The sequence below is a fragment of the Tenrec ecaudatus genome, chromosome 6 (genome assembly GCF_050624435.1).
Source record: "Tenrec ecaudatus isolate mTenEca1 chromosome 6, mTenEca1.hap1, whole genome shotgun sequence".
Classification (NCBI taxonomy): Eukaryota; Metazoa; Chordata; class Mammalia; order Afrosoricida; family Tenrecidae; genus Tenrec; species Tenrec ecaudatus.
Window position 1 is genome coordinate 110,186,677 of NC_134535.1, and position 18,109 is coordinate 110,204,785.

General features: G+C 39.3%; 1 protein-coding gene across 1 annotated transcript; it reads right to left on the reverse strand.

Moving 5' to 3' along the window:
* Positions 1-609: 609 nt before the first annotated feature.
* Positions 610-17,987, reverse strand: GOLT1B (golgi transport 1B). The gene is made up of 5 exons (XM_075552011.1): positions 17,824-17,987; positions 11,419-11,510; positions 9,728-9,906; positions 5,634-5,715; positions 610-3,029 (listed from the first exon to the last, which is right to left on the reverse strand). The coding sequence occupies exons 1-5, from the start codon at positions 17,846-17,848 to the stop codon at positions 2,991-2,993; spliced, it is 417 nt and encodes a 138-aa protein (XP_075408126.1). The 5' UTR covers positions 17,849-17,987; the 3' UTR covers positions 610-2,990.
* Between the last annotated feature and the right edge of the window lie 122 nt (positions 17,988-18,109).

An 18,109-nucleotide genomic window follows, 5' to 3' on the forward strand; every position in this document is an offset into this window, starting at 1 on the left:
TTTCTATTTCTTCTATTGCTATGGGTCTGTTGAGATTCTTGATGTCCACCGAGGATAGTCTAGGGAGGGATTGTTTTTCCAAGAATTTGTCCATGTCTTCCAAATTGTTGAATTCAATGGAGTATCATCCTTCATAGTACTGTGTAACTATCCTTTTGATTTCATTAGGGTCTGTTGTAATGACCCTTCATCCCTTATTCTTGCTATTGAGATTTGTTCCCTCCTTTCTTTGTTTAGGTTTGCCAGTGGTCTATCGATTCTGTTGATCCTTTCAAAGAACCAACTTTTAGCGAGATTAATTTTTTCCATAGTTTTCTTATTTTCCCTCTCCTGGATTTCAACCCTGATTTTTATAATTTCTTTTCTTTTGCTATTAGTAGGATTGGAAGGACACTCTTTTTACACAGCTTGTAAAATTAAGAGTTTTCTTGTATACTTGAAGTATATTTTTATTAACGATCCCATTTAATTTGAAAATGAAATTAGAAAAAGATGTGATGGCCATTTCCTAAGAACCTAATCACAAATAAAGCGAATTTCTAAAAGCGAACAGGGTTATTTTGCAACACCAATTTTTAAAATTTCATAATAAAGATACACTTGACCACATTTAATAGAAAAGTACCCTTTTATTGAGAGGTAAGACAAGTATATTTACACTATTTAATTGTTAGATCATGTAATTTGACCATGAGACTTTAAAAAGCAGCAGTATTTCAGAAATTACAATTTATAAGGGGAAAAGAAAATGTTCCAAATTATGTTTGTTACAGAAAATACATTTGAACAATGACAGAAACATTTAAGGCTAAGTAGTATTAGACCTTTTCCTCTCTGTGTATGGAAATAATAGAAGTACATCTTTCTCAGAAAGACAGGAGGCTAATTTTGGAAAGGGAGAGTGATATGAGAAAATATGCTTCAAAATATAGCCTCATCAATAGTCCTGAAAAAAAAAACAAAACACCACACATACAATGCTGCAAAGTAGTCCCAAAGTCATACTTAACATTAAATGTGGACTCACTTAAAACAAACTTGCTCCAGCACCTTCAACTAGTTAAGGGCTGGGAGATTATCCAATCGGTCCCGTGCTTCTGCCTAGTAAGGAATCTGTCACAGTGCAAAGAACATCTTGGTAGAAATTTACGTCTATAAACGAGTCAAAGAACATGTGTTCCTTACATTAACAGATGCCGTTCTTACTCCAAAAAGGTAGAATTATCTTAAATAATATGGGTCAAAAGGATTTATAGTCGAGTCCAACAGGGCACCTTGTTAGTCAATCCCACAAATGTATATATATGTATGCATATGTGTGTTTGTGTGTATTTGACACTCTTCAAGTGAAGACATTACCTTTTTAAAGGAAAGGAAAGAACGTTAGACACAACACCAGATCTCTTATTATTCCAAGAACTGCTGAGGTAGGAGTCTCCATTCGCCAGTATCACTGCATTTTCACAGACGATATCTAAGTTAAATGTCAGTATCAAAGAGACAGCAATCCACAAGAATGAACCATCAGACGATATACCAAGTGTTTCCATCTTTAGACAAACAACATTGGGAGTTCTCTGGGAAACAAGAGATTAAATTTAAGAAAAAACAAACTCATATATTTTGAAGGTACTTTTAAAAATAAAAACCAGATTTCAATTTTGATCTTATGTATGAAAACGCTTTACAAGTTAAAAAAAAAAGAGAGCAAACAGTGCACTCATTGGTGATAAAACAAACAGTATTATGATCAATGCACTGTGGTTCCAGCTCTCTACCAGTAGAACTGCTACTGCCCACAGCTATTGAAGAAACAAGTGTTTCCTAGTGTCTTTCAAGCAAAAGCAGGAAAGACACACATTACTTTTTTAGTGTCTATAGCCAGTTTAACTGCATTAAAACAACGTCAGTATGTGAACTCATTTTCTCCGTTACTCAAGATGGAGAGGACTCATCCAAAGCATATATCATGCCCTTTTTTGATTTTTTACTAAGAAAAGAAAAAAGAAAAAAATGGGTAAACTCAGCTTAAGTGAATAGCCCTTTAAAAAGCTGCAAGTTGAACCTTTTAACATCTTTCTTACATGTTTTACAAGTAAGCATTACCAATCATTACTGATTGTAATTTATGAAAAATAAAATAATAAAACTACTGCCAAAATGGGAGGCAAACAAAGGAATAACTACAACATGACAGGGAAAAATCCACTTAGTTTGCATCATTTAGTATCATAAATAAAACACATTTCGCTGAGATAAGTCATGTAACAGATCACTTAATGGCCGAGAGCACTGTTTGTTATGTGAACAATTCGGGCAGATACTCATGGGACGAGGTGACTATTTCCCGAGGGTGTTGCTGAAGGAAAAAGTGCTTGCTCAGTTGCAATAAAGAAACTAAAGAATGACCTTTGCATATTACAAAGAATAGTTAGTTTTGATTTTCATCTACTTTGAAACATTAAGATTCAGAAGAACTACAAAAGTTTTATTTTAGCCATGTTTTTTTTAAAAAAAGTGATTGATACATCAGAAAAAACCTTGCCCCCGGTTTTAATACATGAAAAGACATAATCCAATCAGATGCATGCTTTACTTCCAGAGACACAGTGCAACTGGAAAAGCCTTTGCCCGTGCCGCGCTGGTTCCGAGAGACAGTCCCTCTGGACGTTCCCAGGCACCGCAGTTCTGTCGGGACGGCCGTTTCACACATCGTGGAAAGACCAGAAAAATTGCCCCGAGAGTCTCAGTATGGATTGTAACATGGGTCTCAGCTCCTGCAGTCTGCTTGCTGACTTCTCAGAACATTTGATGAACAAACCTGTTTTTGTCTTTGCTAATTGCTGTTGGTACTTTGTAGGCTACATGTTTTGAAGTTCTTTAAAGAACATTACAAGCTATTTCATGTAATTTAATTTTGTGCTGAATATTCTTTGAAGGAATTTATAAATAATACAATATGTTAAACGAGTCTTCAGTTCTCTTTGTTGTTATACCATATTGTTGCTTTCTCCAACTTTATCTACAAACTGTTAAACAGGAAAAAAGAAGGAAAACAATTAGCAACAGTCCCATGGATTACAGTCTGCTATCAATATTCCAGATGTTGGTTTAAAAATCCAGCTTTACACGATTTGTGGAAATTTAAGGTATGACTGACAGTGATTAATCAGAACTACTCACCACCATCTTCTGACACATAAATGTTTAAAATAAATTTTTTCTCCTAAAATTTGCTTTTAACATGACATGTTATACATATGAATTTAAAGATGCAACATGACAAATGTAATAATGAATAAATAACTTAGGGCACATGATAACACTGCTAGCTTAAGAAAAAAGTAAACAACAAAAAATGAAATGTCAGCCACTCATGCATTAATGAACCCAATAAGATATTTCAACTGACCATTAGTGTGGATCTCTCCTGGGCCTATGTAGTCTTTGAACAAACAGATTTAACTCCATTAAGTTCAATCATTAACAACAGCTATTGACTAAAAATACTTTAAATGTGTATTCTGGACTTCAGACTGAAAGTGGCAACAACATTAACAATAGATGTAATGATGCAGACATAAATTTATAATTATTAATTATAAATTTCAGTACACATTAATTTAAGTGGTTATTCACATTGGTTACCCCACCCCCACAGTAAAGAGCAGTCTGGCTTTCTTTAGCAATTCCAAATGGGGATTCAGTATTGAACCAAAATATCTAATTAGTGGAGACATTAAAAGAAATGTAATCTGAGTTATTCCAATACTATCAAAATCTAGCAATCATTTTGACGGCTTCTTTTATTTACTATGCACATCTTTACTTAAGCATTTATCATCATTAAATAATGATAGGGAACATAATTGACAGTACTGGCTGCCCATTTATTCAAATACTGCCTTATCCTTAAATGAAGGATATAAATAATGTTTATAATTTCATAGCTAGAATTTCTAATAAATCCAACAGTCACTTTAAGAATAAACATTGACAACTGTATTTACTTGGAGGCTACTGCAAACGACACCAGGCTACACCGCGATAGGCAAAATTCCAATATTCTGTATTACAAATAGTTGGATGACTACTAAAAAGTTGTTCTGAATGTATTTGTAGATTTATCAGAAAATTTAAAAATTAATTATTTTTTTATTCCTTAGAATTTTAAAGAAAATATAAATGAGAAAAGCTATCCTCTCTTCAAGGATAACTTAAATCTCTAGGTTTCCTTGACTGAAAAGTTCTGATGCTAAAATTGAATCTAGGGATAGAAATGGGATTAAGCTTATTCTTCCTCTCCTAGGGTAAAGTCTGCATGAGCGCCTTCAGAGTTCAAGTTCTATGGTTCTTCTTCGAAGATCTACAAAAGTCTGTAAGTAACTCTAGGAAGATGATGGACTCTAGATCGGTGATGTTTTAAATGTGCATTTAAGGCTTGTTTATCCCAGTGGTTCAGGATAGATGTGGAACTACAAAATGTCCAAAGATTTAGTCTCAAAGATTGTCCCCAACTCGGCTGAATTCCAGACTACCCAGATGCTTTTGAAATTTAAGGATGTAGTTTACTTTTAAATATGGGATCAAGACGCAAAAAAGTCAGCTGGAATTCTTGAGGTCAATGAAATGCCATCCATCCTTCATTCATCCATTTAGCAAAAATGTTCTGCATGTCCATTGTGTGCTGGGTAAGGTGCCGGGTACCAGGAGCAGGTAGAACAGTGACAAACATACAGTCTGCTTCTGCTCTCTAGGGCTGTAACATGTCACATAGAAGCGACGCTCTTTTCCTGACAACTGGAACATGAAGAAGCAGGGCTAAGACATAGGTGTGCGCATGGAAAGCTACAGAAGTGCAGCCTTAGTCAGAGCCCAGGTTAGTCCATGAGTCAGGAAAGATTTTTTCTGAGAAGGCAGTGAGTAAGCTCCATTGGAAAGACATTCCAAACCTCCTCTAGTGTTACAGTCTTCGCCCTAGGGGTTAGCGTCAAGTATTTGCTGAATGAATAGTAAATGTAGGGAAGTCACTTGGCAATTTTTAAAACGTTCTCTTTAACCTTTATTAATGATCTAATTTGACACATTTTTAAAATCAGTATAAACACGGAGGCCCACCCTGCAGAAGCTAAATAGTCGATGTTATGGACAGAGCTGGGAAGAGAATCATATCATACTGATTTGCAGCACGATAATCTTCCGTTTTATGTCTTAAATCACTCTACTTGGTGATGTATACTCTGAGAAAGAAAATATTTGCAAGAAAAATCGTATCCTTTCCATATGACTGTATCTAAGATTAGAGGTCATATGAAATTGAATTGGAAAGTACCTTGAGTCCTCAAAGAGAAAGGGAGCATTGTCTATTAATCTGAACAGCATTTAAATTAGATAACAATGTTAAAAATGGATGCAGTGAAATACAATTTCAAGTTGTATACATTTAGCGATGACTATTCTTTCTGGTATTCATGGTAACCATGATCTATGTGGTGTAAACATTTATATGACAATCCCAAATAATCAATTACCCAATCAAGTGTATCAGCCATTCAAATTTCTATAAGTAAAATGCATCCAAAAGTATGTATTTTGATGGCTTGAAAATAGAAAGCTAAATCCACATTACTTACTGATCTGATTCCAGGTAAATTCAAGAGGGATCCAAGGATTGGCACTCTTCTGATAAACCCGACCACCACAGGGAAGAAGCCCCTGGGAGAGGGAAAGAAGGTTCGTACAGTGAACACATTCTCTACCGTCGCAACTAACCACTAACCAAACAACAGAAAGGCTGCTAGTACAATTTTGAATGCTGTCAACTCGGAATTCTGAATGACAACAAACCTCACCGGAAAATGTTCCGTTTGGTAAAAACACTGAAGACCTTGAAGCCAAGCTACACTAGATGCCCAGGCTGACTGGTGATCTCAGTTCAACCACAGGTGGTTTCCCCAACTGTGCTGAGTTGTGTGGGGCAGAGGAACAGAAGAAAAACGCTGGAGAACACATATGGAAAGGAACATGGAAATAAGAACACCATCAGTGACTAGCTCCGAGTGTCCAGTATGCTCTCAACTGCCTACAAGCCGAGCATTACTGAGTCTCCTCCTTTGGGTCAAAATACGAGTTCATGGAAGTCACAGGGCTTTTATCCAATGTTAACCTGACTGTGGCTCAGTGACACCATCTCTATCTGGGCCGAGTGAGAACGCTCTTCTGAACGAAATTAAGAATAAACCCTGACTGCGACTCAGGATGGCCTCAAGCATATTAGAATAGGAACCGGGCCCAGAGTGCTTAACGGCTTACTCTCCAGAAGAAAGTCACGGGGTCTTTCTTCTGAGACACCTCCCAGGAGACGATAAGCACCACTTTTCAGGGCGCAGTCAGGTCCTACACTGTGTGCCCCACCCAGGGACTCCAGGGGTAGTATAAACTCCCAAACCCACTCACTGACATCGAGTGGATGCCGACTCATGGTGACCTGAGAGGACAGGCTAGACCTGCCCGTGAGTTCCTGAAAAGAAGTGCTCCTGGGTGTACATTGCCTCGTCTTTCTTCCTGCGAGAGGGATGGTGGTTTTGAACTGCTGACCTGTGGTTGGCAGCCCAACTTGTAAATACTACGCGACCAATGCGCAAAAAGTCAAGTAGTTAGAGATGAAAATACTATAATGGGTACAATTCAAAAGAAAGCAGTAAGATTAAATTAAGAATGTAGAATAAGTGAAGAAAAGTTAAACAGAAAGTGGGAAAATTATGAAGGTATTGTTTGCATCTCTCTACACCTTCCCCGAGGAATTTTGTACCTTTAATTTATACATCAAAACAACTTTGGCATACCCAAGGGACCCAAATGCTGTTCTCTTTCCATGGTCTTTGAGTTTTGGAAAGTAAAGGAACTTCTGAAGTGGTAAGATCAGGGCTGTAGGGTGCATGGCAGTACAATTTTATGACAGCCCTTGTTACTGTCATTGTGATGGCGGGAACAAATTCAGTTCTTGCAGTATGTACAGGTGAGTTTGAAGTAAAATTGTAAAATTTTAAAGGATATGATTTAGATAATAGTGATGTATTTGTGAAAAAATATTTCAGCCAACCTTCCTGCCCCCAAAATGCAGTTTTTAATTTTCTTCAAACCTCTTCACAATTAGCCCCTGTGATTATTCTGTGTCACGTTTGCCGCTTGGAATCTCAAAAGAGTCCCTATAACCATCTGGACTGACCTTTCTGCCATGTAGTTAACTGGTTCAGCAGGCCCCCTTGAAAGCCACTGTTTGGATTGAGCTTTTCTCTTAAAGGTACCTTAACATGAAGTCTGATTATCAAGAGAATTTGACTGCAGCCATCCAGTGTTTAAACACTCTTTCCACAGATTCCAACCCCGCTGGCATAATGTGCATCTTGGGCTGCGATCCACACGGTTAGACACCCACAGGGGGTCGCTACCACCACTGACTCAATGGCATTGAGTCTAACATGGAATAAATCTGTACATGTTTGAACAAGAACCTTATTAGCAATTCTTCTTTGACTTATCCCTACAGTGCTCTTTGTACTAGTCAACGATCCCTTAACTGGCTCCCATCTACCTGTCTCTTTTTAATGCATGCTCTCTAGGGAGTAGTTTGCTTAATATGCTATGTTTACAACTGTTGCCACCTGGCTGCAAATGTACTTGTCAGTCCTATCTCTACCCAGTCCAGTCCATTCGTTACAGGCTTGTCTCAGTACACTGCTCCTTCTTTCTAGAAGCAGCCATTGGGAAATTTTCCATTTTCCCAGGAATTTTTTGAAGCACCTCTTTCTTATGTGGCCCTTTATTTTTTTGTGGTTCAGTGAGAGAATTCTCCCCATCTACGTGGGAGGCCTGGGCTGGATTTCTGGACCACACACCTCCAGTAAAGGTTTCACTTTTCCCATGTGACCATGATACTAATAATGAAGAGGTGTAAGTGGCATGTCCAGAAGACAGACTAGGATGAAAGGTCTGGTGATCTACTTCTGAAAACCAGTCACTGAAAGCCCGATGGATCACAGCGGTCAGATTCTGGGGAGCACAGGGTTGCCCTGAACCAGGGCCAGCTCCATAGCAGCTAACACCGCCACCAGTTCTCTGTCTAGTTAAATGTCCTTTTTCCTCTCATTACAGGATGAATTGCTACCCATCTTTCAAAGTCCAGTTCATCACCTAACGTATCTTCTCTTTCACTACGAGATGTAGTTTCTTCTTTAATTATACTCCTAAAATCCTTTACATATATACGCTGTCACATCCTACTGATCTCTTTACACATGTACTTCCCACATTAGAGATAAATTCCCTAAGTCAGATTTGGCCCTTAGTTCATCTCCTGTGATACCAGAGTACTTCAAAGACAGAAGACACAGAGCATATATTTCTAGAATAAACAATTAAGACCTCCTCCATTAGTAGGCATTGCCTCAGCGATTATTGTGCATTTACTTTGGTAACAAAGAGGCTGGCAAACTGTGGCTCAAGAGCCACATGCGGCTCTTTCAGTACGTACAGGTGAGTTCGAAGTAAAATCAAAACATTTTAAAGGATATGATTTAGATAATAGCGATTTATTTGTGAAAAATATTTATGGTTCCTGAATATTTTTTAAATGGTTGTGAGGGTTAGGATTGGCTCTTCTGTCTCACAAGATTGTCAGCTTCTGACCCAGCCCATGGCGATCCGTGGATCCTGACTCATAGCAACCCTACTTAGGTTTGCTGAGACTATGTTGCTCTACAGCAGCGACCCTCTTAGACAGCTCCTCGTGTGGTGGGGACCCCAACCATAACATCATTTTCGTTGCTACTTCATAAGTGTAATTTTGTTACTGTTATGAATCATAATGTAAATATATGATATGCAAGCTATATTTTCAGTTGAACATAATTAAAACACAGTGATTTATCACAAAACAGTATCTAATTATATATTGTGAACGATGTGTTTTCTGATGGTCTTAGGTGACCCCTGTGAAAGGGTCGTTCAACCCCAAAGAGGTTGCGACTGAGGTTGAGAACCACTGCTTTACAGGCATCTTTCTTCTGGGGAGTGTCTAGTGAGTTTGAACCGCAGACTTTGTGGTTAAAAGTCTAATGCTTATATTAACTATTCAAAGTCTCCAATATCGTGTGTGGCCTGGAGTTTTCTATTACGAACAGGGCCATGACTATAAGGAATCATATTCCATGCACTAAAATGCTGGGTCTATCCACTCACATAACTTTCTATAACTTTTTGGTTAATGTAAGAATTATCCTAAAGATAGTGTCAGAAATAAAATGAAATTTATTACATTGCAATCAGTTTCCAAGACAACGTATGCCCTTACTTAGACAATCTTCTCTGCATTAAACTTTTTGTAGTTGATTAAATGGTGTCAATTGTAATACAAGACAAAAGCTAAAAATAATTTAAGGAAATTATTGTCTCCTTCTGCAGTGATGCAAATACCAGGGACTGTGTAATAAGAAAAGAGGCATGTGATACAGTGGTTAACAGAAAGGCTGGCTGTTCAAACTTACCAGCCACTCTGGGTGGAAAGATGTGGTACGGTCTGTTTCTATGAAGATCATAGCCCAGGAAACCCTACGGGGGCAGTCCTAAAGGGCTGTGAAGAGTTGGAGCTGACTTGATGACAAGGGGTAACACGAACTTGACAATAGGATTTACTGAAAGAGTAAAGAAAAGAAAATGATCGGCTTACCTGAATAAGAGAAAGAACCCGTAAATTTCGAAGATCATGCCTATCAAAGGCCAACCAACAAGGACTACAAATACACCACCCAGGAAAAATCCTGTAGCTTTCATTTTGTGTTTTTGGAAGAAGAATCTGAATGTTCTCTCTAAGCCAATTACAAAAGCCAAGCCTGCGACAAATAAAACCTAGAACACAAAGAAAAATCAACATAGAGAAAATAGTTAAAAGCAGTCAATTAAAAAGCAGGATCAAAGCTAAATATTAAAAGTAGTACATTTGTTTGGGTTTTAAAGTGGATAACTGGCTGAGAGTGAACTGTAACATATAACAAAGAAACAGAGGCCAGGAGTGGACTAAGCATGTAAGAGTGGGATTCTAATCTTCTTAGTCCTCTATCTGATTTAATGGAGAAAGAAACCAAGAAAGAGTAGGCTTTACAACAAGGTATGTGCAGCAGTCCTTTCTTCAGGTGGAGCTGAACAGACACAGCTAAATCCAGCAGAGGAGTAGCAATGTCTCGAGAGGGAAAGGTCCTCTGGATGAGTGAGATACATGGCCAAGCGGACAATACAAGAAACCAGGTAAAGTCAGCAAAGAAGATGATAATTTTACTAACTCCAGAGTATGTGGTGGTAGCAGAAGTAAGACTGGAGCCATATGCACTCAAACACACATACATTTTAGATATTTTGGACAGCAGACAAGAAATGGTGACCTACAACAGTTGGCTGCCTCCCGTCTTCTTCCTGAAGGCTTGATCTACCCATTAGCTTTCTTGACTGGGAAATATTTTTTAAGAATATATATTACGTCTAAAGGTAAATTTCATAGTCAGCAATATTGTTTATATGATCATTTATTAAAACATTAATTTCAAAAATTTTGTTATCCTTTATCTTTTTCTTATTTCAAATTAAAAGCTCAAAAGAACATACCATTCAAAAAGTATTTAGTCATTCAGTGACTTTTTATTACGTATTCCTAAAACATTTGAACCTCTACAAATGAATAATACATAATTCAAATAAATAATATAAGCATCTTTCTAAGCATTCAGTAATTAATAAAGATACATTTTCTAAAAAGTTTTTAAAAACTGTATTTTAGGTTACTAAATCAAACCTGGACTCTGAGGTGTTTAAAGTTGATATTTTAACAAATTTACCAACACATCGGACTATTAAGTCCTCTATTTTGAATTCCTATTTAGAGGCAGTTTTCAATTAAAGAAAGCTAAGAAGCTCTGGCAGTGCAGTGATTAAGTGCTCAAGTACAAACTCAAAGGTTAGTGGTTCGAGCCCACTAACTACTTCTATGGGATAAAGATAGGGCGACCGCTTACATCAACATTTAAGGCCAAGAAACCCCTAGGGTCCAGTCCTACTCTTGTCTTCTAGGGTTGCTATGAGTCAGAATCAACTTGACAACAATGGGTTTTTTCCAGTTAATACACTGTAAATCATTTAGAAGACACTTAATGGAATAGTTCTGAATTAGAAAACCCCATTAAGAATTTTCTTTTTATTACTTAAACAGTAGGCTAACAGGTTTCATTCCTGATGGAAATAGAATATGGAGTGGGAGTTTCTACCTATTAATTATAATGAATTACTTCTCCAAATTTAATAGCAGGTAGTGATTCATTTGTAGTTAAATTTCCTTAAGAATTTAATTAAAATGCATATTTAAAAACTCACATTTCCAATAGCCAGTAGTGCTTTGTCAAAAAAGAGAATCATCCCAAAGAACAGGAAAAACACTCCAAATCCTGTTAGCCCCATTCCAATTTCTGCAATATAAGTTACATGGTTAAGTGCAGAGGAAAATTAAGTCACATTAAGAGCCTGGTAAGCTAAGAGAATTTAACACTTATCTTGGGGTCAAATAAGTGAGGTGGTCCCCAACATAGCAGACTAACTCATAATAATATTAAGATCTAAAACAAATTAAGAGCCACAAATTACTTCAAAATTTAAAACATGAATGATAATTATATTTTTCACAGACATAGCAATAGGTAACTAGGGTTCTAAACCTTTGGCATGTAATTCTCCCTCAACCCATCCCCCACCTCCAGAGAACCTCTTTGACATGAGACATTATATGGGTTTTCTTTCATAGATTTATCATTGTTCACGTTTCTTGGCTCTTATAATCAATCCCTTCTTTAACCTATTAACACAATATGCTTCATCAATTATAGACTGCTTTTCACAATGGTAATAAGAAATATTTAGATGATCACAGTAGTTGTCTCCCCAAAATTAATCTTTAGGACAGTCATCCCTTAACTTCTTGATAACTTTCTTACAGATTTGTCTATGATTACATTTTGAATTCATTCACGCATTTAATCCAGTGAACAAGGTCATCTCTGTGAAGTTTCGATTGTTTTTACCTACTACTAATATTCATGGCGTTTACTCATTCATTCAAGAACCCAGAGTTACAGATTAGATCCCAGCAACGGTTCCAGGTATTGAATATACAGTGATAGATAACATTAAGCTTTGAAGTCTGAGTTCATGTATCTGTAAGGATTAATAATTTTATTGACTTTACATTCATTCTTTCAATCTTAACATTTTCGTTTGAAGAACCCTAACTTTCTGTAACAGTGATACGCCTCTGTTCATGCCACGGAGTCACCGCTTTGATCACTCTAGCTCGTTGGAGGAAATGGCCGCATATCCTTTTATTACATTCCAACATTTGAAATGAAGATGAGCCTGAGCATAAGCCACTATATTTTTGGAAACACAATTTTAAGTTACTCTGGCAGTCACCTAATCTGGTGTCAATTTAAGGATTAAGAATGTAGGGGTGGCGTCTAGGCTCTCAATCTGGAAATAGCCACTGAGACTTCTGTGTAGGCATGGCCTTCTGAGAAATCTGGTACTTCCTCCTTGGAGGCGGAAGATACCTCTCTCTCTCTGACTCTCTCTGCTCCTCCCTGGGAGACATTGCAGAAGACAAGCCACATGGATGCAACCAGACCTCTAATGCCAGGGAAGCCACAGAGACCCCTGCCAGCACTGAGATGCTTACAACGCCACTGGACACACTCTTCCAACCCACTCGTCTGTGATCATCCTGCCTTTGTCTTCTTTGCATGTGTTTCATGAGTCTGAAGAGGACTTTAGATTGATATTGGACATATGGGCTTGGATTGAACTGGGTTGGGATGCTTCCTTAATGTTTCTTCCTTTGAAACATATGTGTGCCTACGAGTTTGTTTCTCACTATTGAAGACTTTTGATTTGCTACTAACTTTTATGCCCCAGCCTCAGAAATCTAAAATCTGGGTTATAGCTACTTAAAAGAAATCTCTAGCCATACAAAATGGTCTGTTGACTTGAGGATTTTTATTAATTTTACCTACATCTATATCTCCCATGTCCTCAATCTACAAATAGCTACTACCTTCCATCACCACCATCTATCTTTCAAAGTTAGTCTAGAAGAATTCAGGTGTGCTGGTACTGTCCACAGGAATTGGTTTGAATGACTTAAGAAAATTTGCTGTTTAGGCATAGCTTATTGGAAGAAAAGATGGACAAAAGCATATAAAGTTCTTTTAAATACTATTTTGGAGTTTGGATTAAATATTGGCAACTGAGTTATTTGAATATACCTAATAATTTCTATCTTTCCACAGGTTATCTTAATTCTTATACACTATTTTGGGGATTTTCCCCATGTACTGCAAATTTACAATGGAGTAGGCATTATGAGGTGATTTACCCACCTGGGAGCCCTGTGATGTAGTGGTTGTACATTGGGCTGCGATCTGCATTGTCAGCAGTTCAAAATCACCAGCAGTTCCGTGGGGAAAAGACTGGGCTTTCTACTCCTGTAAAGTTACAGCTTCGGAAATCCACAGGGGTCACTACAAGTCAGCATTGACTCCATGGCAGTGCGTGTTATCTGTCTTAATTTAAACGTAGCCTCCCAATATTTACACAAGTTAGGTATCATGTTATGTGAGAGCTGGAGACTTTTGAAGTTTAGATAGCATTTGAACCCAGGTTTGCTGGAATCTAACCCCAGGCCAGGCTGCTTTACAGTGTCTGTTTTTCAGGGTAGGCTACGTTTGTTGCTGTGGCAGTAATAAACTTTCGAAGGACGTTTCTTTAGGTGAAAGACATTTAATGCGATCAGTTTGTCAACAAATATAATGGTGATGCTGGTACATCTATTAAATAAACACTAACTGCAGTAAAAAAAGAATATGGTTCTGAATGAATATCTGTCTGAATACAGGTACACATTTAAGGAAGTGTTTTTACAAATATTATGGGTTCTTTTAAACAAAATTGTGATGTAAAAGGTAGCCCCATTCCATATTTTGCAGGCTCAGATGAAGCAACGTGTGTGTGGTGGTGGTCAATCAGGTCAGAATTCAAATCCAGTCTTCTTATTCCACAGCCAATGGGCTCACACCTACAACACGGAAACCAAAACCTCCCAACTACTTTATCCCAGTCCAGCACAGTGGTCCTCAACTTTCCTCATGCCGCGACCCTTCCTCCAAAATTATTTCCGTTGCTACTTCAAAACTGTGATTTGCTATTGTTGTGAATCATTAGGCAGGATGTATTTTCATTGTTACAAATTGAACATAATTAAAGCATAGTGATTAATCACAAAAAATATGTAATTATACACTGTGAAGTATTTATTTCTAATGAGAAATAAATGAAATTTTGTCTTGAAGCATGGTGTAGCATGGGTAACAGTTTTCAGGCCGGGTACTTGAATGTGGGCGTGTCTGCATGTAGGTGGACTCACCTAGAGACAGAGGTCTTGGTTCCTAAGACCATGGGAAATATGTGTTTTCCGATGGTCTTAGGCGACCCCTGTGAAAGGGTCCTTCGACCCCCAGTGGGGTCGTGACCTACAGGTTGCGAACCGCTGGTCGAGCAGGACAGAGGTGTTTATAACAACCTGCTAAGACTGGTACTGGCGTGTGCCTGCCAAGTCTTTCCTGTCTTGAATGGCCTCTTTATGCCTCTTTTTCAGCTTCAGAATTCCCTTCTTACCTATCCTCACGCACTCATAGAACTCAGCTGAATTATGCATGGTGAAATACATTTCTCTCTCTCGTGCACTATCAAACCTTTATTCCTCCTGCTCACAAGGTACTTGCAAAAAGGAATAATCTAATAAAATTAATCTATTGAATTTTAAAAAGTTCATTTTATAAATTTTAGGAAGGATCCCCTCATCACTAATGGGAATACTTGTTATCATTCTGGCATCCTACTTAGAACTTCTCTTTATTAAGGCAGCATTGTCTATACCTTCCCAAACCAGGGAGCATTAAAAAAAAATTGCTTATAATCAGCTTAATGATCTGATTGGTTAAACAGGGAACTCCTCCCACCTGCTGGCCCTTCAGTGTGATTTGTAGGGTGTGTGCTATTTCAGAATCCCTTAAAAGCATCACATATAGTTATTTACTCTGGCGCAGAGTTTGGGGACCTTCTCCCACAATCAGAATCCAGAATAGTTTTGGCAAATCAATTTTGAATGGTGGCCACCTTCTGCAGTTAAACACACACACAAACTCAGTTTGAAAGAGAAAAAGCTTTGGTTCACTAATCATTTTGATTCAATCTACACTCACCTCAAACGTTTGGCAAGGAAGCAGTGAAGGATAAAATTTTACTTTCCTCAATTTAATGAAGGAGAACAACTGCTGTTCTGTCCCCTTGTTCTGGTTTCTGAAAGGATGTAAATCAGTACTCAGCCCTATACTCCAATCCAAAAGCCAAACTCACTGCCATTGAATCGATTCCGCCCCGATGTGTCCTCACAGTGACCCTGTAGGACATGGCATAGCTGCCCCTGTGGGTTTCTGAGGCTGTTAAATCTTGATGTGAGTAGTAAGGTTCATCTTTTCCTCACAAAGCTGCTGATGGCTTCAAATTGCTGACTTTGCGTTGGCAGCTCTAAGTGTAACCCACCATGCCAACCAGGCCTCCTCAGCCTGGTGTCTTCAATAAATGAGAAACCCCTAAAACTGTAAAGTACATAAAAAATCCATTTAATAACTACATACTGAAATAGGAGGATATAGTGAGATGGAAAACTATCTAGACATAAAATCCTTATTCTGAGTAAGAAAGGTTATTAGGAATAAATCTGAGCAACTTATCTGCACAGCTCTGTGGTTGATGTTCTTGGCCAATTTAATTTTTAAAGAAATTCCATATTAGTTCTAAAAAATCAATGCATAATAATTCTGTAAGATACCTATTTACTGTTGAAATTATTTTTGCTATGAAGGATTTATTCTTAGGTCTCATTATTTATATCAAGTGTTCTCTGACATCAATGTGATGCAGTAAACGAAAAAAGTTCTAGTGTCTATTTTTCTTTTAAGAATACAGTGACTATCTTGGATACTAAATAAATTTGTAAAAGAGGTATAATTTATCTGCCTCAGAGCTCTCACAAGAATATAGGATGCTGATTTATATGAAAGCAGCTGGTAAATTGAAAAAGCATCTTTATACACTTGCTAGTTTTTTGATGAAATTCCTTTCACCACTGCTACCTGACTAAACTCCATTTATGCACTTAAATACACGTTATCTTTTCCTCTGATGAGAACAAGTGAGGCTAACTGAGCAAAATGGACACAAGTTGTGGGCAAGACAGACTCAAGGGGCAGATCCAACCTAACTTCTGGAGGGAAGGGAACCTAAATGGGACTTCAAATCAATACTAGGGGGCTTCAAAATGTTAACTGAAAAATCCCATTATCTTTTAATTCCATCTCCCCACAAACTTTTTGAAGCCCAAGAGTCACCGGTAAAGTCTTGCTAAAATGTAGACTGATTCAACATGCCTGAGGTGGAAAGCAAATTCTCAGCAAGGGTTTGAATGAACCAAATTCACCCCTCGCCCTGCTCAGATGCTCTTGGCCTTCAAGTCAAGTCAACCGAAGCTTGAATCTAACTAACCCTTTGGGCGCTACTTTAAATTCACACGCTCACTACCATTGAGTCAATTCTGACTCGGAAGCACCCCATGTGCTGGGGAGGGCTGTCCCTGTGAGTTCCCGAGACAGTAATCCTTTAAGGGAAGACAAAGCCTCATCTTTCTCCCCGGCCACTTTAAACTGGAGCATTTACAATTAAGTTCTATTTCCACTTCCAGAGAATAAAGAGTCTTAAAATCTTGCCTCTCTGAATAAGCTCACAGGAACACGTGGGGTGGCAAATAAAGGAAAGCGCAGCGAAATGATGCTGTCCTGTCCATAAAAGATAGGAAAACACGGGGCTTGGATGGGCACACAAGTGATTAAGACCAAAAAATGCTCCGAAGTGGTACGACGTGGACAATTTCTATCTGTCGAAAACTAAACTGCAATGCCAACGTTAGCGATCAGAACGGCCAGAGGAGCTCTTGGCAGACAGAGAGGAATGTTAATAAAACATGCCACAATGCACAATACACATTAACCACTGAAATCTTTTTCGGAGAACACAGTAAGTATTGTTACTTCTGCTTTTTACTAGTGCTGGTAGTAATCAGCCGGCAGAAAAGTAAAATCGTTTCAAGAGATTCTTTTGGAAGGTTGCATGAAGTAGTGGCAAAGGCGAATATTCAAAGTGGGCACGTTTCCAAAGGGCCCCTTGGGAGGTGACATTTAAAACACCGCCACCCCCCACCCCGCCCTGTCAACACTTAACAACTTGCAAAGGACCACGGCTGTAAAACACGTTGTCCCGAAAGCGGGCCGCGGGCGCCGTACGGGTCCTCGGGTTGGCAGCCCCGGGAACAAAGCGCCGGTCTCAGCGAGGGCGAGCGCGCGGGACCACCCGCGCGACAGACGACCGCCAGCCTAGCCTCTCGGGCGACCAGGACCCCACCACCGCCCTCGCCCCTCAGCCAGGTCCTCCGCAGCAAGTCCCGCACCGGCCGGCCAAGGCCGCTTTCCCGGACCCGCAGCCCGGGCTAGTCCCGCAGGCCGTCCCCCGCACGCGCAACTTCATTCATTGCCGGGCGGAGGGCGGGGGCGCGACCCAGTCCAGGCGAGGGGCGTGGGGGCTCCAGGAGGCGCAGGCGGTGGCCGCGGGGCCAGAGCTTACTCTGGGTGTCCGTTAAGGAGATCATGATGACAGTGGCGAGGACAGCGGCGGCAGGGACGCGGCGGGAGCACCACGGAGGGCGCGGGATGCGAAGCGCGGTCGCGAAAGAGGAGTTCGGGAAGCCGCCCAGGGGAGAGCCGCCACGTCTTCCGGAAACACGCAGCCACCCCACCCTAGCTCCGAACCGGCTTCTCATTGGCTATCTCCGGTCCCAAGTTAGTCCAATCGCTCATGGTTTTGTTCGATGACGCGCTAGCGGCCGCCCCCGCTGGGCCAATCAGAGAAG